We start from the raw sequence: 21,240 nt of genomic DNA on the forward strand, positions 1-21,240 counted from the left end.
CATAGTATCTATTTTGATCTGTGACTGAAGGAAACTAAGCGCTGTTGTGTTAAAGTGAAATGTTTGGTAAATCTACTGGTCAATATAACACATATGTGTCTGTCAGCTCTAAATAATATTGACTCAGTAAAAGATGTTGACTATTCTCATTTTCTTTAAAGTGTTATTCATACTCTAAATGTCTCGGCTCAGCTTTCATGTACAGATTGTTAATTTATTTACAGTTAATAAATGATAAATCATTTTCATCACTTGCGTATGTGCAAAAAAGCTCAGAAATTAATAAATTGTTCGTTTTCTTTGAGCAAAATATCAATGTAGTTTTTTTCTTTTGAATTTTGGGGTAAAGTGTGTCTTGAAGATGTTCTTGACAGGTTTTGAGATATTCATCCATAGTCTTTTTTAATAACACATAATAATATATAACGCAATAATCAGAAAATACACCACATATGGTCTCCTCTGAAATAGGAAAAAAGCGCATTGGAGAGCGCAGCAGTTTTGTGTGCATTGGTTTTATTGCATACTTGCAGACCTTACAAAATAAGAGTGAGTTAAACATGAGCTCGAGCTGCGGATTAAAAGGCCACTTTATTCTATTGAGAATAAGATATTATCTGCTTCATTCTGACCTTCACTTTCACAAATCAGTCCCAAGGTAATTACATGACACTCTGGTGCTAAATAGATCGAGTCCCATAGCATAAAAATACATTTGCTATTAGAAATATGCATTTACTGTATAAGGATGTCTGCTAAGCATGGACAGTCCTGGATCCGCTATAATAATTTTCAAGCTAAAAATCAAGCAAAAGGATTGTCTTTTTTTACCATAAGCCTTCAGAACCCTCAGAAAAAAGGTACAAAAGCTGTCACTGGGGCGCTACTCTTTTAAAAGGTACACCTCTGTAGCTGAAGAGTGCATATTAGTGCCTCAAAGGTACATATTGGTACCAAAAGTGTACATATTATAATCCCAGTGACAGCTTTTTGTGCCATTTTTTTCTAAAGGGGGTGAAGCATTGCCTCGCTTAATCTATACAGACAGTATTGTGGATAGATGTACATAGTGCAGGAGGGGGTGATAAGGCAGAAATGATTCATATCGTCTAACACACGGTGAATATTTCTGAGGGAGTTTAGAGTCTTGGATTCAGACATCTGCTGATACATTCACACATGGTTGTGATGTGGTTGTGTATATGTCGAGGTTGTCCGTTTATTTCGTTTTGGTGTGTTGTTGATGAAGTCCAAGCTTCTGCGACTGGAGGAAATGACATCAGCCACAAACTTGGTGCAGTCCGAGCACACATCTCTCAGGTTGCAGCCCGCGGCGTACAGGTGTGGAAACTCTTCCTCGACTGAGTGTCTGGAGAGAGAACACAGAGACCTGCAGACACACACACACACACACACACACACACACACACACACACACACACACACACACACATTCTAATGACAAATCTCCAGTCATGTAGCAAATAAAACAACTGAATTTCATTTATTTATACAGTGATAAAATTGTTAAATACAGCTTCACAGAAAATAAAAGTAGGCTATGGTAACACTTTATTTTATTATAAGGCGTCCTTGCGTAATATTAATGAACTACAAGTACTTGCTACAGGGTTTGGTTTAGGGTTATTACATGCAATTAAGCATCATTTATAGCTATCACTAAAATAACTACTGTATATGTAATGTGTAACAAGGACACTATAAAAAATAAAGTGTTACCAAAAGTATTAGTGTTGAATGTCTTTAATTATAAAATAAATTCCATTGAACTAAGTAGCTTTAGAAGACAATGGTGTCTTTATTTAGCTCAAGACAGTTCAGAGTTGATTCAGTTCAATAACAGTGAAAAGCTTAGCAATTATGAAACTAATTAAATTTTACGTCTAAATGTGTGGCATAATGTTGATTTAAAAAGTTGACACCCCTTTTGCTTTAAAGAAAAGTACAAATCAAGGTTACAGAGACCTTGGGGACAAATTTGTTTGGAAGATTTGAAGGCAAAATTGTAAAGCTTAAAATCTTATTAAAAAATAAAAAAACGTACATGCCCATAGAGGACCTGCCGGGGTAGGCGGTAGGATGGCATGCGGATTACACGTCCAACCCATCACAGTTGCCGCATAGCAAGGGCTGTCTCCATGCTGCTGGAGTTGGTGTGCTGTAGGATGTCCGTGTGGGGGATTTTATTTTTCCATGTGACACTTAGTATGCGCTGGAGCATCTGATGTGAAAGCCCTCGAGACACTGAATATGACTGCGGTTGGGGGTCCAAGCTCCTGCACCAAACAGCCGAGTGGAAACGCAGACTGCCTGGTAGAAGGCCGCTTTGGTGAAGGTATGGAGATCTTTATTAACAAAGACTCGAGATTGATGTCTACCAAAGGCAGAGGAGGCGAGGTTTATGCCTGGATCTCGTTGTCTGAGGCAGGTGGGTGTTAGGATGCTTCCCAGGTAGCGGAAGTGTTGAACAACCTTTACTGGTGTGCCATGGATGTAGGATTCAGGGGGTGTGGGTGTGGGGACCGTGGTCTGTGCAATGATCTCTGTCTTTTGGATGTTGACTTGTAGGCCACAAGCTTGGTAGACTGCACATACAACATCCAGTGTGTGCTGCATTGCGGTAGGGCAGTTCATGAATTGTGATGGTAGTGGTCTTGATGATGGCTTGCAGGCGGCGGAGGTTAAAGAGGTTCCCGTCCAGACGAAACTGTAGGCAAACACCCTCTTCGGGGCTGAGGGAGTTGCGGGTGAGGGGGGTGACTGCTGCCAGGAAGAGGTTGAAGATCACTGGAGCCAGTACACACCCCTGTTTCACTCCTACCTGCACAGGAAAGGAGGGAGATTGAGATGTACCCGCAATCACACAAGCCTGCATGCCAACGTGAAACTGTTGTAGGATGTCCAGAAACCTTGGTGGCACCCCAAACTTCTCCAGAATGACCCAAAGGACTTGGCGGTCAATGGTGTCAACAGCATGACCATCGTTAATACTTTCCCTGCCACAGAGAGCAGGGATATGCCATGACTGTTTCCACAGATGAACTTGTCACACTTTTTTTGTGGATGGTAACAATGTGTGAGTCTTTCCAGCCTTGTGGAACAGTTTTTTGTGCCCATATTATCATGATGAGTTGGTGGAGGTTTTTGGTGAGCAGGTACCCGCCTTTCGTTAGAGCCTTTGCAGGGCCATCAGGACCAGCAGATGTATTGTCCTAGAGGCGTCGTACTGCTGCGAGGACTTCTGAGGACCTGGGTGGGTCATCGAGCTCATGCACAGGCGGGAGCTTTGGGAGGACAGTTTTCTGCAGGACAGTGGGGTCAGTCGGATTATTTTGATTAAGGAGGTTGTTAAAATGTTCAGCCCAACGCTCAAGAATTCCTTGTTTGTCCTTGTGCAGTATTGTGCCGTCTGTAGATCTGATAGGCGTGATTCTGCATTTTTGGGGTCCATATAGGGATTTTATTGCATCGTAGAAAGCTGGAGAGTTGTTGGTGTCCACATAGCCTTGGATTTCATGGGCTTTCCTCAGCCACCAGTCATTCTCCATTATCCGAAGCCGCCGTTGCACCTCAGCACGGATATTACTCCAGTGTGAGCGCAGAGAGGGAGATTGTGGATTGGAGAGATGGGCAGTGAAGGCTTTACGCTTCTCCTCCAGAAGTTGGGCAGTGACAGCTTTACGCTTCTCCTCCAGAAGGTGGGCAGTGACGGCTTTACGCTTCTCCTCCAGAAGGTGGGCAGTGAAGGCTTTACGCTTCTCCTCCAGAAGGTGGGCAGTGAAGGCTTTACGCTTCTCCTCCAGAAGGTGGGCAGTGACGGCTTTACGCTTCTCCTCCAGAAGGTGGGCAGTGACGGCTTTACGCTTCTCCTCCAGAAGGTGGGCAGTGACGGCTTTACGCTTCTCCTCCAGAAGGTGGGCAGTGATGGCTTTACGCTTCTCCTCCAGAAGGTGGGCAGTGACGGCTTTACGCTTCTCCTCCAGAAGGTGGGCAGTGAAGGCTTTACGCTTCTCCTCCAGAAGGTGGGCAGTGAAGGCTTTACGCTTCTCCTCCAGAAGGTGGGCAGTGAAGGCTTTACGCTTCTCCTCCAGAAGGTGGGCAGTGACGGCTTTACGCTTCTCCTCCAGAAGGTGGGCAGTGACGGCTTTACGCTTCTCCTCCAGAAGGTGGGCAGTGCCAGTGATGGCTTTACGCTTCTCCTCCAGAAGGTGGGCAGTGACGGCTTTACGCTTCTCCTCCAGAAGGTGGGCAGTGAAGGCTTTACGCTTCTCCTCCAGAAGGTGGGCAGTGATGGCTTTACGCTTCTCCTCCAGAAGGTGGGCAGTGACGGCTTTACGCTTCTCCTCCAGAAGGTGGGCAGTGACGGCTTTACGCTTCTCCTCCAGAAGGTGGGCAGTGCCAGTGATGGCTTTACGCTTCTCCTCCAGAAGGTGGGCAGTGACGGCTTTACGCTTCTCCTCCAGGTTGAGTATTTCGGGGGAGCTGTCGTCAAACCAGACATGGTGACGTTTGGAAGTGAAACCAATTGTGTCAGTAGCGGCATGTTGTATAGCTGAGCTAAGGTTAGCCCATGCGCTTTCCGCTGCATTGTGTAGGGGATAAATGAGAGCGGAGGAAAGGTTATCAGCCAAGCAGCGACGGTACGATGCAGTGATGTCAGGGGATTTTAGGGCTCGGGAGTTGAGCCGTCTTGAGGGTTGGTGCCTAGTGTGTTGAGGTCGGACCTTTAGGTGTATCTTGGATCTGATCAGATACACCTAAAGTATCTGCACCACTCCGCACCACGCATTGCTCGGGGGTTGGAGATTTCATGTAGATCTTGTTGCCGGGTTATAATGAAGTCCAGTAGGTGCCAGTGTTTGGATCTGGGGTGCATCCATGATGCTTTGTTTTTGTTTTTCATTTGGAAAGTTGTGTTGGTTATGACCAGTTTGTGCTCAGAGCAGAGGGAGAGCAGTCACAGGCCGTTCCTGTTCATGTTGCCTAATCCATTTTTCCAAATTACCCCAGACCAAAGCATGTTGCTGGTGCCTACTCTGACATTGAAGTCTCCCAGAAGTACACGTTTATCAGTATGAGGAACTTTAAGGAGAGCCGTGAGAAGAGACTCGTAAAAAGTGTCTTTGATGCTTTCTTCAGCATCCAGATTTGGTGCATATGCGCTTATCAAGGTTGCATAGTGACCCTTCGCAAGGGGAATGCGCCATTAAAATACACACTTTCTCTTTATACACATAAACTAATATACAGTTGTGAGTTTGCTTAAAAAAACACTTTACATCTGAATACACCTGATAACACTCTTGACCTCGAGATATAGCTTGGGTCCCTCCTTCAATTTATGGGATTTTTCTGCCTTTTTATTATCCACTGCCATAAACTGTAAGTCTGATTTAGTTTAAAAAGTAAAAGTTTAAAATTAGTTTAAAAAATCAGGAGTTATGTAATAATTATGGTTAGGAGAATTTTACTTAGGGTTTGTATTGCTTTTACAAAGCCTAAATAAAAGCAATAATCATGCTGAACATCACACTGAAAAACAAATGGTGTAGAAACAATTTTCACTCAGAAATTGCTAGGAAATGTAACAATTACAAAGAAACTGCAAGTAACACATTCAATTAAACATGAAACTTTGAAGTAGAAAGAGTGAAACTGTATTTTCTTGTAAAACATACCACAATAATCTTTCTTTTATTTACAACTTCGAAAAATCCAAAATGAAATACACAGCACTAATTAGTGAGTGTGATGAGAGGAGACAGGTTTGAGTCAGAATGCTATCGACATAAGTAAACTCTCCTACTTATGCAAAGTTGTATCCATCACCAGCGACAGGTCAATATGTGATTGTCAAACTTATTTTAACCCACATCAAATGCTTACTGGACAAGCCCTGACTACAGTAATATATACCGGAAGTACTGTAGGCTACTAAACAAGCATATTTAACATTTTTTTAGGATGTGAGCACAGACCGTTCCCAGTGTGGAATGTGGCTGTAATCCTTTAACTTAGACATAGTATATATTTACTCACTTATAGACATCACTCTTGTGACTCTTCGCACTGCTGTGAAATCCCACAGTGTACACTGGAATGTGTGCCATCTTTTTGTAGGGAATCTTCATCTGTTAAAAGGACAAATTAAAGCAAAATCACTCATGGAGTTTGTGAGTTTGAAATAATGTGTTATTAGAATTAATTGAGAAAACAGAGTTTAGCAAACAATTTTAAACAAGAAGCCCGTGGTCCTCGAATGGTGGGAGAGCAGGTAATAATAGAATAGAATGTAACATATAATACAATAATCATGCAAAAAGCAAGTTAGCAAAATAAATAAACGTATATGCTTTTGGAAGATATAATTTGTTGCTGACATTTAAGGCTGTGCAACCAATCAAACAATTATTATATTTTGGAGGAAATTCATCGATTACTGGCAGATGCCAACATTTTATGACATTGTCCCATCCTCAAAAACCATGATAAAAACTACACAGACTAAAAAAATACACAGCCGTACACATTAAATATGGGTTCACTTGCCATTATAATTCTATGAAGCTATAACATATCTTCACTGGGTACAGAACATGTTAAATAAATAGATATAGATCAACTATAAACTATAAATATGAAAATATGATTTCAGGCCAGTAAAGATTGTACTGTTTCTGGAATTTGTAGGCCAGTTAACACAGGTTTTCTCACTGTCGTCCACCGGAAAATGCAAAGTCATGCTATTAGTTTAGCATAGGCTACTATTGATCCTATGTAGTTCATGGTCATAAATTAAAGTAAATGCTGATAAGAACTTTTTTTCTCTCAAAAACTTCTATACAGCGTCCAATGTCAAATCTGTTTACTGAAGAAAAAAAGAGGTGGACTAACCAAGTATCATTTGGCGAGAACTACTTATGATTTGTGGATGGACAAGTTTGTAAAGTAACATCTTTGTTACATGGATGACACTAAACATTGAAACATATTGGGGTGTCAAACTCAGTTTCTGGAGGGCCACTGGGCAGATTCCAATGGGAAGTGAGCATCCCTGTGCCAGAGCCCTTGAAGTGGGACTTTGGAGACAGCAGGGCACTAGCGTGTCAATGTAGTTTGGAACGCACTTGGCGAAGGGAGCAACTAAAGACCACATAATTTCCTCATTAGCTTCACGTGCCAACATGACAACGCGCAAAGCAGCGACAACAGGAATATCTTATTTTTGCTGTTAAAATGATACAGATAAATCTACATTTATAATGACGTTTTTAAAATAAGCTTTGTGTGTGTGTGTGTGTGTGTGTGTGTGTGTGTGTGTGTGTGTGTGTGTGTGTGTGTGTGTGTGTGTGTGTGTGTGTGTGTGTGTGTGTGTGTGCGTTCCTGATCTGCTCCTAACTCTATAAGTTAAGCACCAAACATTAAAAATTAAACACATTCCTTACCTATGAAACTTTTTATAAAACTTAATATGAAATGCATGACAAAAATGTGTGTAATTTATCACAACCAAACAAATTGAATTATTCTGTTTATACGTTAACTCCAACTAGATTTAAAATGAATCACAAGGTCAACCTGGGTCACATGACCATAAACGATTAAATGACTTCCTTGAAGTGACCATCACATGCTCCCTTCGCTAACGGACTTGTGAAAGGGCCCTTCGTGAAGGCTTTGAATAATTTCAATTTCGTTTAAAAACAATTTCAGTTGTTCGGACCTTTTCCTGGTCTGACCTGCCCAACTGAATCAGAGCTGCTGAGTCCGTGGCCATTTTCAAGAAACAGCTGAAGACCTTTTTCGGCAACACTGGATCCATTAATACTTCTTCTATTCTATATCTTCTATTCTATATCTATTATGTTTATAAATAAATAAAAATATATATAAAAAAAGTACACACACTGCGTTAGATTAAACTGTTAATGATCATAGCACTTGCATATTGTTGTCCTATTGTTAGTTTAACTGCTTCTATTGTTCTCATGGATAAAAGCATCTGCTAAATTAATCTGGGGCTCAGGTCAGGAAGCAGACAGACTGGCTAAACCGACCGTCTGCTAGCTGTCTAACGTCACCCAGGTCAGATAAACCCCATCACATAGAGCCTCTTTCACCTAGATATCATCATATAGAGACTGTGTGTTGTTCCCACAATAAGGAAATACAAAAAATGTCCAAACCCATCTAAGGGTAAAAATTTAATTGATGTTCAAAACAAATAAAAAAACAGATATAATACAAATGACCAAGTGATAAAGCTCGGGTTGCTGAATATTCGATCTCTTACTTCAAAAGCACTTTTGTTAATGATATGATTACAGACCATAACCTAGATGTGCTGTGTTTAACAGACACCTGGCTAACACCAAACAATTACATTATTTTAACGACTCAACCCCACAAGATTACTGTTATAAATATGAACCTCGTCTGAAAGGCAGAGGGGGAGGTGTTGCTGTAATTTATAGTAATATTTTCAGAATTACTAAGAAGTCTAGTTTCAAATTTAATTATTTTGAAGTGTTGGTGCTTAATATAACAATTTTGAGTGTAAATGATAAATCACGTTTGAGATTTGTGCTGGCTACTGTATACAGGCCACCAGGGTACCATATAGACTTTATCAAAGAATTTGCGGATTTTCTATCAGAGTTAGTATTGGCTGCAGATAAAGTCCTAAACGAAAAAGATGCATTGGGATTGGCATTTAAAGACATTCTTAACTCTATTGGAGTTAGACAACACGTGTCAGAACCGACTCATTGTCGTAATCATACTCTAGATCTAATATTATCACATGGAATCAATGTTGATGCCGTTGAAATTCTGCAGATTATTATCTAGTCTTGTGTAAACTTAATTTAGCCAAGGATGCAAAGCCGACTTCATGTTACAAATATGTTAGACCTATCACTTCTGCCACTAAAGATTGCTTTATTAATAATCTTCCTGGTCAATTTCATCATCTCAGCATCCCGGATAGCTTAGACAAACTCGATATTGCGACAGAAACCTTAAACTCTGTCTTTTCCAGCACTTTAGACACAGTTGCTCCGTTGCGCTGAAAGAAGATTAAAGAACAAAGTCCAACGCCGTGGCACAACGAGCACACTCAGGCCCTTAAGAGAGAAGCCAGAAAAACTGGAAGAAAACAAAACTAGAGGTATTTCGGATTTCATGGAAGGAGAGCTTGATTGCTTACAGAGAGGCTTTAAAAGCTGCTAGATCTGCTTATTTGTCAACCCTATTAGAAGAAAATAAACATAAACATAGGTATTTATTTGAAACAGTGGCAAAACTAACGAAAAATAAAGCTTCAAGCTCAGTCGTTTCCAAGCAGCACAGCAGTAATGACTTTATGAACTTCTTTACTTTTATGATAATATCAGGGAGAGAATTATAACTATGCAACCGTCTACTACATCGCATCAGGGAGTGCATTGTAGTCTCCCTGACAAAAAAATTGATTCATTCATTGCTATAGGAGAGGAAGAATTTTCTAAACTCGTTAAATCATAGTAACCATAGTACCGAGACAGCTCTCGTTAGAGTCACAATTGATTTGCTCTTATCATCCGATCGTGGTTGTATCTCTCTATTAGTGTTACTGGATCTTAATGCTGCATTTGACACCATTGACCACAACATCCTTTTAAATATACTTTTGTTGGCATTAGTGGAATTGCACTAGCATGGTTTAAATCATACTTATCTGACCGTTTTCAGTTTGTAGCAGTAAATGAAGAGATGTCTTATCGATCACAAGTTCAGTATGGCGTACCACAAGGCTCAGTACTAGGACCGCTGCTGTTCCCTCTGTACATGCTACCATTAGGAAATATCATTAGGAAACATGAAATTAGCTTTCACTGTTATGCCGACGATATTCAGCTCTATATTTCTTCATGTCCTGATGAAACTTATCAATTCACAAAATTAACGGAATGCATAGCTGATATAAAAAACTGGATGACTAGCAATTTCCTACTACTAAATTCAGAAAAAAACAGAGATTCTAATTATTGGACGAAAAACTTCCACACGTAATAACCTAGAGTACTGTCTAACACTTGATGGCTGCTCTGTCAAGTCCTCGTCGTCGGTTAGGAACCTGGGTGTGCTCTTTGATACCAATCTTTCATTTGAAAGTCACATGTCTAGTATCTGTAAAAAATCATTTTTTCATATAAAAAATATATCTAAATTACGTCATATGCTCTCAATGAAAAATGCAGAACAATTAGTTCACGCGTTTATGACCTCAAGGCTAGATTATTGTAATGCTTTACTGGGTGGTTGCTCGACACGCTTAATAAACAAACTACAGCTTGTCCAAAACGCAGCAGCTCGAGTTCTTACCAGAACTAGGAAGTATGACCATATTAGCCCCGTTCTGTCAACACTGCATTGGCTCCCTATTAAATAATGTATACATTTGAAAATATTGCTGATCACTTACAAAGCACTAAATGGTTTACCTCCGCAGTACTTGAGCGAGCTCTTAACACATTATAGTCCTTCACGTCTACTGCGATCTCAAAATTCCGGCCAGTTAATAATACCTAGAATATTAAAATCGACTGCTGGCGGTAGATCCTTTTCCTATTTAGCACCAAAACTTTGGAACAGTCTTCCTAACATTGTTCGGGAAGCAGACACACTCTGTCAGTTCAAAGCTAGATTAAAGACACATCTCTTTGACCTAGCATTCACATAACACATTATAGACTTCTATAACTCAATGTTAGGCTGCATAGTTTAGATCAGCCGGGACCGGGAACACTTCCCATAAATCCTGATGTACTTGGTACGTCTACGCTAATATGCTCCGCTCCGCTACGCTACACTCTCTGTTTATCCCGAGGTTTACCGCAGTCCGCCGGATCCAGGCCGTATCCAGATCTGAAGAAGGATCTGCGCCTAGACATGGTGACAACGCAGTCCTGAAGTGTCACCTAGTCTCTCCCCTGTGAAGGCCTCTTTCCCTTTACCTCTGTACAGATAAAACGTTGTCGGGATAATTCCGGTTTGCGTGGCTACGCAGACGCGACAAACATTTCTGAATTATTATTTTTAAGGCCTAACAAGTAGTTTGTTGAGGGTTGATTTGTGAAGGACTACACGCCTGCGCACATATATATTCAAACGCGCATACCTATCGACCGAACAGCAGACAGTGCCGCCTGCATTTTCGCGGGTTTACGTTTCTGAGGTTTGCGCAGAGAAAACGGATAATCGTTTGCACCTTCTAACCTATTTCAGAGAGTGCGTTCTCGAGACACCAGGCACTTTTTGTGCGGATGGGCGGCCGGAGCGCGTTAAGGGTTTTCTGTTAACACGGTGTCGTGTTAGCGCCCCCTTAGTTAATGACTAATGATCTTATTTCATTTATCACTGTAAAGCTGCTTTGAAACAATCCATACTGTTAAAAGCGCTATATAAATGAAGGTGACTCGACTTGACTAATAAATGTAAATGTTCACTTTCTTTTGGAACGCCCCTATACATGGCGCCTCTTCCCGAAGTGCCCTTGAAGGTTGCAAAAATGCTGTTTGGGATTCGCCTACTGTCCTGCAGAGTTCAGCTCCAACCCTAATTAAACACCTGAACCAGCTAATCAAGGTCTTTGAGATGAAACGTCCAGCCGGGTGTTTTGGAGCTGGTTGGAGTAACAGTCTGCAGGACAGCAGCCCTACAGCAGCGGAGTTTGACACGTACTACTATAGAGCTACATGAGGTTTATATGAAATAAATATTTAGTACCTTTGCACTACAACAGTTGCAGACAGACCTAAAAGAGAAAGAATCACAACTGAATGTTCAAAACCGTGAATCAGACCATGTTAATATTCCTTGTTTCAGTTATTGTCTATGATATGTAATATCTATTTAAATATTTATGAAAATGAAACTGAGACCTTTTACACAGGAGGCACCTGGACGGCCATGAAAACAGTGGAAACTTTACTCGACAACAGCAACATATCTAAGAAACAAGATGAACAAAACAAAGACAAACACAGTTTGGGCTGTTGGACTGATGTTACTCAAATTATCCATGAATCATACACACATTCACACCTTGCCCTTCCTCAGATTATTAAAAAGCTCTTTGTTCTGCATGTATTTCTCCATCTCAGCCTTGACAAGTATCCGGCGCACGTTGATGACCTCATCTACTGTTAAGGCCAGACTGTCGACTGGATGACAGAATTCCTCCTGTGTGAGAGTGAGATAAAGAGAAGACTCAGGTTCTTCAGTCTGTAACAATTTTACAATAATGTAGTCCACTTACAATGGATCACTATAGGGGAAATTTTGTTAAGCCGAGACACTACAGGTGAATAGGGTACAATTTTTAAATAATAGATATCACCATGAAACTTCCTCAGTTGATTACTTACACAAGTTCATAAAAAAAATGTATTACAAGTTTTTGAAATTTGTATGTTTAATTATGCAAATTAGGTATTATCTCATTAAATATGCACACTTTTGCATATATTTTCGGTAGATAGATCTGGACATATGATAAAGCCAGGTGCAAAATTCTTTTTTCATTTTGTTTACACACAAGATGAAAAAAGATGTTCAGAGGGATTTCAGAATATATGCTTTCATTACCTAGGAAATCAAAATATACTGTCCATAGCCTTAAAAAATTGATTTTCGCCATATTTTTTGGATTAAAATGTCCCATAAATCAGGCCAGGAATGATTTATTAACAAATCCCTCTGAACATATCTTCAGAATACTGCTAAGTGTATAACTGGAAAATTTGGTGTACATGGGTGCTACATAGGCTGAGATGTTAATACTGGAGAATGACAAAAAACCCATTTTGAGAAAAAGGCATTTAAAGATTTGTAATGTAAAAAATCATACTTTTTTAGTAGAAACAACTATTTACTGACACAATATCTTATCAAATAATTAGCAACAACAATACAAACCACCTTAATCACATCAAAACTTATAAACACAGCATTTATGGCCTTTAACTGAGCAGAAAAACAGTCAAAAACGTACTCGGTTACTAACGTAACCTCGGTTCTCTCTAGGAGAGGGAACGAGTACTGCGTCGAAAGAACGCTACGGGAAAGTATTTCTTTGTCGAGATTGAAGCCTAAAAATTAATCCTTAATTTTGTAAACATGTAAAACGCTTTTCTGTAGCATACAACCTTAGGCGGAGCAATATCGCTCACCCATTGGCTGCTCCGCCAGAAAAGCACAGCCTATGCGAGGCCAGAGACGCTGACCAATGAGGACGCTTCGCGCCCATTCTGCGTCATCTCCCGCCGAAACAGGCGTGGCCTAGGCCTATAAATACGAGCATAGCTGTCTAACACACCGATTTTTGTCACGAAAGCGACGCAGCGTGGGCACGCACGGCATGAGACGCAGTACTCGTTCCCTCTCCTAGAGAGAACCGAGGTTACGTTAGTAACCGAGTACGTTCTCTTACGTAGAGTTCTCTCGTACTGCGTCAAAAGAACGCTACGGGAACCCCATGTAAAACGCCGTGCGTGCTCTTGGACCGACACAGACACCTAAGGGCGCGCGCGCCCTGGCATACAAGTGCCTACCCCAAGAAGTATAGGGAGAGCGGCTAAAATAGCATCATCCCTTTATAGTAGTGCCTCTAAGGGCATAATAACATATATATGATTAATATAAATATATATATGAGGGGTAATAGCATGCTCATGGGACACCATGTCAGTGAGTGATGCTTAAACATTGAAGTGACCTGGGCCGCAACGCGGGGCAGGAACACTAAAACATAGTCTTCTAGACCGAGAGCAGTTTAGCCTGCAGCGCAGGAACCTCTAGGTTATATAACCGTATAAATGTAGACGGGGAGGCCCAGCCTGCCGCCATACAGATATCTTGTAGCGAGATTCCACTATACCAAGCCCACGAAGAGGCCATGCCTCTCGTAGAATGTGCTCTGATGCCCAGGGGGCAATCCAAACCTCTAGATGCGTAGGCTAGCGCAATGGCATCCACTACCCATCGAGATAGACTCTGTTTCGTCGCGGCTCGCCCTTTAGAGCGCCCACTGAACGAAACAAAGAGCTGCTCCGTCTGTCGAAAAACAGCAGAGCGGGACACATAAGCTCTTAATGCCCTGACCGGGCAAAGGGAGCTATTTCCGTCCTCCGAGGCCGGCAGGGCCGACAGGGAGATGACCTGAGCCCTGAACGGTGTGTTGAGGGACTTAGGTACGTACCCATGCTTCGGTTTCAACACGACTACAGAGTCGTTTGGCCCGAACTCCATACAAGAAGCTCTAACTGAGAGCGCTTGCAAATCCCCCACACGCTTCACTGAAGCGAGAGCCAGAAGAAACACGGTCTTAAAAGACAGGTGTTTCATGTCAACTGAGTGAATAGGCTCGAAAGGGGCCCCTTTCATAGCGTTCAACATTGTAGAAAGGTCCCAAACGGGGACTGAAGGAGGCCTTGGAGGGTTTAACCTCCTGGCTCCTCTAAGGAAACGGACCACCAGGTCGTTTCTGCCCAGTGAATGGCCAAGCGTTGGATTAACGAACGCTGATATGGCAGCCACATAGACTTTGAGCGTGGATGGGGTTCTCCCTTATCCAACAGTTCTTGGAGGAAGGAGAGAATCTCCGTTTCCCCGCACTGGAGCGGTGACAGACCTTGGTCTGAACACCAGCCAGAGAACACCGACCATTTGGAAGCGTAGAGCCGTCTAGTAGACGGAGCCCTAGCCTGTTCGATCGTGTCTAACACTCCCTTTGGGAGGTTAGCGGGTACCCGTTTATGGCCCATACGTGTAGGGACCAGAGCTCCGGGCGAGGATGCAAAATCGAGCCCTTGGCCTGCGAGAGGAGGTCTCTCCTCACTGGAACCGGCCACGGGGCAGTACTCTTCAGTCGCATCAAAACTGGGAACCTGGGTTGATTCGTCCAGTATGGAGCGACTAGTAGCACCGAGCATCCGCTTTCCTTGATCCGCTCCAGCACTTGAGGCAGGAGTGAGACAGGGGGAAAAGCATAGAGCGGACGGCGGGGCCAGACACTGGCCAGCGCGTTCGTGCTCTTCGAAAAAAATTCTGGGCAGTGAGCGTTTTCCTGGTTTGCAAACAGGTCTATTTCCGCTCTGCCGAACGTTTTCCACAGCAGACGCACTGTCTGTGTGTGTAGAGACCACTCTCCCGTCGGAACATTGTTCCGTGAGAGTCTGTCTGGGCCTACATTCAGGTGGCCTGGCACATGAGTTCAGATCCAGTCCTAAAAAGGAGACCCTTTGACTGGGAAACAGTGAACTTTTCTCCCAATTGACTCTCAGACCTAAGCACTCGAGGTGATCGAGTATTAGTGTCTTGTGGTGAGCGAGTTCTGAAGGCGATTGAGCCAGAATCAGCCAATCGTCCAAATAGTTCAGAATTCGAATGCCTCGGAGTCTCAGGGGTGCCAGCGCCGCGTCCATGCACACTGTAAATGTACGAGGTGCTAGGGATAGGCCGAATGGCAGGACTGTGTACTGATATGCCCGGCCCTCGAAGGCGAATCTCAAAAATCGCCTGTGACGTGACGCAATTTGTATGTGAAAATACGCGTCTTTCAGATCTATCGCCATAAACCAGTCTCCTCGGCGAATCTGCGCGAGGATTTTTCTGGTCGTGAGCATTCTGAACTTTCGCCTTGCTAGCGCTTTGTTCAGACGTCTTAGATCCAAAATGGGTCTAAATGTGTATTTTGGACTTTTTTTCACCACAAGTCTGAAAGAAGACATGTTATTGAAGACAAATAGCCCAAAATCTCAAAATTGACCAGTGAAAAAAAAACGATGTTTTTGCCTGCCGTGTCTCGCCTTAAATATGTTCATTTAAAGAAACAAAGGGAAATAATTGTCTGTGGTAATCGACAGCATGTTACAGATGCTGCCCACTTAATTCCTTTAAGAACTAGGGCAAAATACCACTGACCATCCACTGACGTCTCGAGAGCCCGTGAGACGCTGCAGCACTTTCTGCACCATCATTGCTGTTGTCTTCAGAGCTAAAGGAGTGACAGGTGGACTGGGGCATCCTGTCACACACAGGAAATGAGGCTGGAGAAAGAAAGAAGGAAAAAAATGTGGAGAAGAAAGAAAGACAGTCAGACATCTTTATATATACAGTAGTCTATCTGCTAAATCTGCTTAAACATGCTATCAATGTGCTCAAACATGCTAAAATATTCTAGCTTAAAGGGATAGTTCAGGCAAAAATGAAAATGCTGTTATGAATTACTCACCTTCATGTCGTTTCAAACCCGTAAGACCTTCGTTCATCTTCGGAACACAAATGAAGATATTTTTATGAAATCCGAAGGCTCAGGGCCCCTCTATTGACAGCTATTTATTTAATTAACACTTTGAAGGCCCGGAAAGGTAGGAAAGATATCGTTAAAATAGTCCATGTGACTACAGTGGTTCAACCTTAATTTTATGAAGCGACGAGAAATATAATTTTTTTGCGCACAAAAAGTAAAGACTTTATTCAACAATTTCTTCTCTTCCGTATCCGTCTCCGACGCGCCTTCATGAGAGCAGCACGACGTCATATGTCAGAACGCCAGCTCCTGCACGCATGCGTCGTGGTGTTCTCGTTAACGCGCCATTGGATTTCATCAAAAATATCTTAATTTGTGTTCCAAAGATGAACGAAGGTCTTACGGGTTTGAAACGACATGAAGGTGAGTAATTCATGACAGCATTTTAATTTTTGGGTGAACAAACCCTTTAAACATCTATTGGAGGCAACTGTAACGCTCAATCCAAAAGGAAGAAAAAGATGATGAGAATATAATACAAGGTTTATTTCAGTAACAGCCATCATGCAAGATAGCATGTTTACAGCAATACTGGACAATGAACAGAACAAAGATAGGAACTTAAATGCACAGTGATGATCAACTAACGAACAGTTGTGATGATTAGTGTTCGTGTCCATGGTAACAGATCAGTGGCGGCTAGTGATGTTACGTTCGTGAACGAATCGTTCTTTTTTGAACAAATCTTTTAGGTGAACGAATCGTTCACGTAATCCATTGATCCATATTTCTTGTTTACTGACATTCCTCCCTCCACAGCAGCGCGGCGCTATTAGCAGTTTTATGAGACATGCAGCAAGTGTATGCCAACCAAGCAGCAACTTTCTGGTCTCTCTCTTGAATCCAACACGGAAGTGACTTAAACTGCAGTTCATCGACTGGCCTCTAGAGACAGGCTCCAAAAGAGAGTTAATCTCATAGACCCCCAAGTTAAAATGCCCAACTTTACAGCAGAAAAAAAGCAGCCTGGTGCAAAAAAGTGGTTTTGGTCTATATAGCTAATTTTAGGGGCAGTGATTTTTTTTATAACTCATCGGTTTAAATTATATTAAGCCTTAAAGTTCTGCATAATTAAGGGTGTGGCCACTTGAGTGACAGGTGGATTGCCGCTGCTGTCACTATTAGCCGTCACGTCACCTCAGCTAATCCAGCCTTTTTGCCCATCTTCGGTTTGCCGGCTCTGCCCACTTTGGGCTTCAAAAATGCTCTTCAGAAACCTTCGGGTGACGTAACGGACACTACATCTATTGTTTTATACAGTCTATGATGCCAACTTATGTCCCGCTGGGTAGATCAGTACGTAACAATTCAAATGTGTGCATCTACCACGCTGTCAGGATTGTTAGTTTTTGTGTCCTGTATTATTTTTGTCTTGTCTTGTTTTACTTCCTGTCTTTGAGGTTTCCCGCCCTTGTCATTGTCTAATTTGTTTCACCTGTTCCCCAGCTCTAGTGTCACCTGTTCCTTGTTTTCTCATTACCCTGTGTATTTAGTCTCTGTGTTTCCCTTGTCTGTTGCCCGGCCTGCCCCTTTGCCTGCTTCTCCCAGTCCTAATGTTTCTCTACCTGGAGGAGAGTCAGGGACTTATATGACCTTGTTCGAGTATTTTGCCATGTGTGCTCGAAAGACTGAGGAGACCATAGCAACCAGCCGTCAAGCTGGAAGGGAAAGGTCCAGTACTGCTACTAGAAGCTTCCCTGACCTCCCTTCCGTCAGCACAACGGATACCTGTTCAGCAAACCTCTGTCTACAAGCAATCCTTTGAGGAAACCTGCCTAGCCATATTCCCTGGGACCCGTGGAGGTCGCAAGAGAGGACGTGGTCGATATGGGTCCCGACGACATTCCCCGCTTCAACCTCTCTTCGGCCCCGTGTCCTTGCTGACCAGTGTTCCAGAGCCTCAGTTGTCCAGTGTTCCAGAGCTGACCAGTGTTCCAGAGCCTGAGCAGACCAGTGTTCCTGAACTGAGCAGCCTTGAGTCCCAGCTGACGTGCAGCCTTCCTAGTCGCGCCATTCGCGCAAACTTGACGCGCGAATGACGCGTATTCGCGTCTACCGCGCCGCACTCTACGCCTCTTTCGCGCCGCAGGTTTTTTTTACGCGCGCAATGCGTCTTTGCATTGACTTAACATTGAAATCACTCGCGCCTAACGCGCTATTCGCGTGCGGTGAAATTGAAATTGAAGCGGGGAATGTCGTCGGGACCCATATCGACCACGTCAATATATCGAAGCGCGTCAATTTCGCTTCAAACTTATGTTTTTACGCGCATCAATTTCGCTCTTGACACGCGAATGGACACAAAGTGGTCAAGCGTATAACTAGACGCGGCAGGCGCGAATTTGACGTGCTATTCGTGTCCGGTGTGAACCCACCACTAGCCTCTTAGCTCTCTCTTGCTTCTTGCTCTCTTACTCTTTTGGCCCTTCCTGAGAAGTCCTAATGTGAAGATGATGCTGAACTAGAAGTCCCCCAAGGACCCCCAAGCTTGTGCCAGGCTGCGGCCTTGTCTTTCTATTTACCAAAGACCCTCTGACTCACACTGGTTCTCTCTCATCAAGACAACATCAGCAAAGATCTATTGGAGCCTCAACAAATTGCATCAGGACAGTTTAATTCAAATGGGCGAGACACATACATGCAAGTATCAAACTTAGTCTCATTATTTAGACGGCCTCGTAAGAGTCCTCGACGTCCTGCTTGGCCGCCTGAGGGGCTCTACCTTCACTGTCCTGCTCGGCCTCCAGAGGGGCTCCGCCATCGTCGTCCTGCTCGGCCTCCAGAGGGGCTCCGCCATCGCCGACCTGCTCGGCCTCCAGAGGGGCTCCGCCATCGCCGACCTGCTCGGCCTCCAGAGGGGCTCCGCCATCGCCGACCTGCTCGGCTTCCAGAGGGGCTCCGCCATCGCCATCCTGCTCGGTCTCCAGAGGGGCTCCGCCATCGCCGACCTGCTCGGCCTCCAGAGGGGCTCCGCCATCGCCGTCCTGCTCGGCCTCCAGAGGGGCTCCGCCATCGCCGTCCTGCTCGGCCTCCAGAGGGGCTCCGCCATCGCCGACCTGCTCGGCCTCCAGAGGGGCTCCGCCATCGCCGACCTGCTCGGCCTCCAGAGGGGCTCCGCCATCGCCGACCTGCTCGGCCTCCAGAGGGGCTCCGCCATCGCCTTCCTGCTCGGCCTCCAGAGGGGCTCCGCCATCGCCGACCTGCTCGGCCTCCAGAGGGGCTCCACTTTCGCCGTCCTGCTCGGCCTCCAGAGGGGCTCCGCCATCGCCGACCTGCTCGGCCTCCAGAGGGGCTCTGCTTTCGTCGACCTGCTCGTCCTCCACACGGGCTTCGCCTTTGCCGTCCTACTCGACCTCCTGAAAGTCCTCGATGTCCTGCTCGGCCTCCAGAGGGATTCCGTTTTCGCCGCCAGCCTCCAGAGTGTCTTTGAAGTCCTGCTCGGCCGCCAGAGGGGTTCCACCTACGCTGCTTTCCGCAGCCCTGGACCCCGTGCTTTGCTGGCCACAGCACTTCGGTCCCCAAGCCCTTCTGTCCCCAGTTCCCAAGCCCCGTTGACTCTTGTTCCCCCCTTCGCCCTCCGGTGTTGTTGGTTTTTGTTTGGTGTTGGTTTTTATTTAGTTTGGTATTGGTTTATAAACTGGTTTTTATTTAGTTATCGTCTCATTTTCATTTTGTACTTGCATTGCATTTTGAATTGGAGTCTGATGCATTTTGTAATATACTGACACTAGTGTAGAGCATGTGCCGGGTCTAAGGAGTAACTAGCCAAAGTAGCAATAGAGTGTTGCAGGGATGACGTCAAAACCCTGACGACTAATCTTCAAGATTTTCCTATAGGGTTTTATAATGAGGTTTTCAGTTTATGAGTAAAATAAGGTCTGTGGACAACATAACTTGAACATACTTGGATGTTTTGTTCTACAACGTTGTGGCAATGGGGGCGTGGTTTAGCTAGGTCTGCAACGGGAGAGAGAGCCAGAGGACGAGCAGCATGTAAGTAGGTTAAGATCAAATGATAAACACCTGTCTCTTGTTTCAGTAATTGGGGTGGAGAGACAGGATAAAAACCAACAGGAAATGAGGAATGGGAGAGACACAAACTGGGACTCGCAAGCACGGCTGGGCAGAGAGGAACTGCTGAGTTAAACCGACGAACACTGAAAAAATTATTGATTGAATTTTATGTGGATGTGCGGAGCGCACTTTTACATTGTAAAAAAGTCAAAAGTATCGTCAAGAAGTTTTTTAGAAGTTAAAAGAATTTAACCTGGCTAATGGCGGCGCGCGCGAGTGCAGCGGCTTACAGCTCTCTAATTTGGTGCCCAGTATGGAGTTTTTTTCTTTGTTTAATAGTTGTTTTGGAGCAATGTCAAGCAAATTATGTATACAAGCGTCACGAACTTATAAACTTGGGATTACAGCTCAATGGAGTGATTACTAAAGACTACCAGAGAACTAACAACATTCCCCCGGTGATAGCGAGATCACCAGGCTCTCCCTGGATTGTTATCGGCTCTGTCAAACAGCGGAGGCGGCGCAGGGAGAGGAAGCAGAAGCGGGGCTGCAGAGCCGGATTACTGGCCAGGTTACGGAAACAACCGAACAAGCCACCGCTACCGAGCATATTTCTCTCCAATGCTAGGTCCATGGTCAACAAAATGGACGACATAGAACTACAGCTGGCGAATAACAACTGCTTGCGGGATTGCTGTGTGCTAGTGATATCAGAAACCTGGCTCCACCCGGATATCCCTGACAACACGGTACAGCTAGTGGGACGCACAATGCACCGACAGGACCGCAGCAAAGACTCCGGTAAGACAAGGGGAGGAGGACTGTGTGTATACGTGCACAATGCTTGGGGT

At 43.9% G+C, this 21,240-nt stretch overlaps 2 protein-coding genes across 5 annotated transcripts in view; one reads left to right on the forward strand and one right to left on the reverse strand.

Moving 5' to 3' along the window:
• LOC306993338 (uncharacterized protein) overlaps window positions 1-21,240 on the forward strand; it is a 50,737-nt gene that overhangs the window by 17,470 nt on the left and 12,027 nt on the right. The window lies entirely within an intron of this gene.
• spire2 (spire-type actin nucleation factor 2) overlaps window positions 504-21,240 on the reverse strand; it is a 114,405-nt gene continuing 93,668 nt past the window's right edge. For 3 of the 4 annotated variants that reach the window (XM_079603000.1, XM_079603001.1, XM_079602999.1), the window contains 6 exons: window positions 15,988-16,112; window positions 12,109-12,246; window positions 11,946-12,013; window positions 11,791-11,818; window positions 6,061-6,152; window positions 504-1,390 (listed from right to left, as the gene is read on the reverse strand). In XM_079603000.1, the coding sequence (XP_079459126.1) occupies window positions 1,174-1,390; window positions 6,061-6,152; window positions 11,791-11,818; window positions 11,946-12,013; window positions 12,109-12,246; window positions 15,988-16,112 (668 nt within the window). In that variant the 3' untranslated portion in view covers window positions 504-1,173. The remainder of the gene's footprint in view (window positions 1,391-6,060; window positions 6,153-11,790; window positions 11,819-11,945; window positions 12,014-12,108; window positions 12,247-15,987; window positions 16,113-21,240) is intronic. The other variant, XR_013796428.1, reaches the window with a different exon arrangement.

The sequence above is a fragment of the Phoxinus phoxinus genome (assembly GCF_949152265.1).
Source record: "Phoxinus phoxinus genome assembly, chromosome: 25".
Taxonomy (NCBI): domain Eukaryota; kingdom Metazoa; phylum Chordata; class Actinopteri; order Cypriniformes; family Leuciscidae; genus Phoxinus; species Phoxinus phoxinus.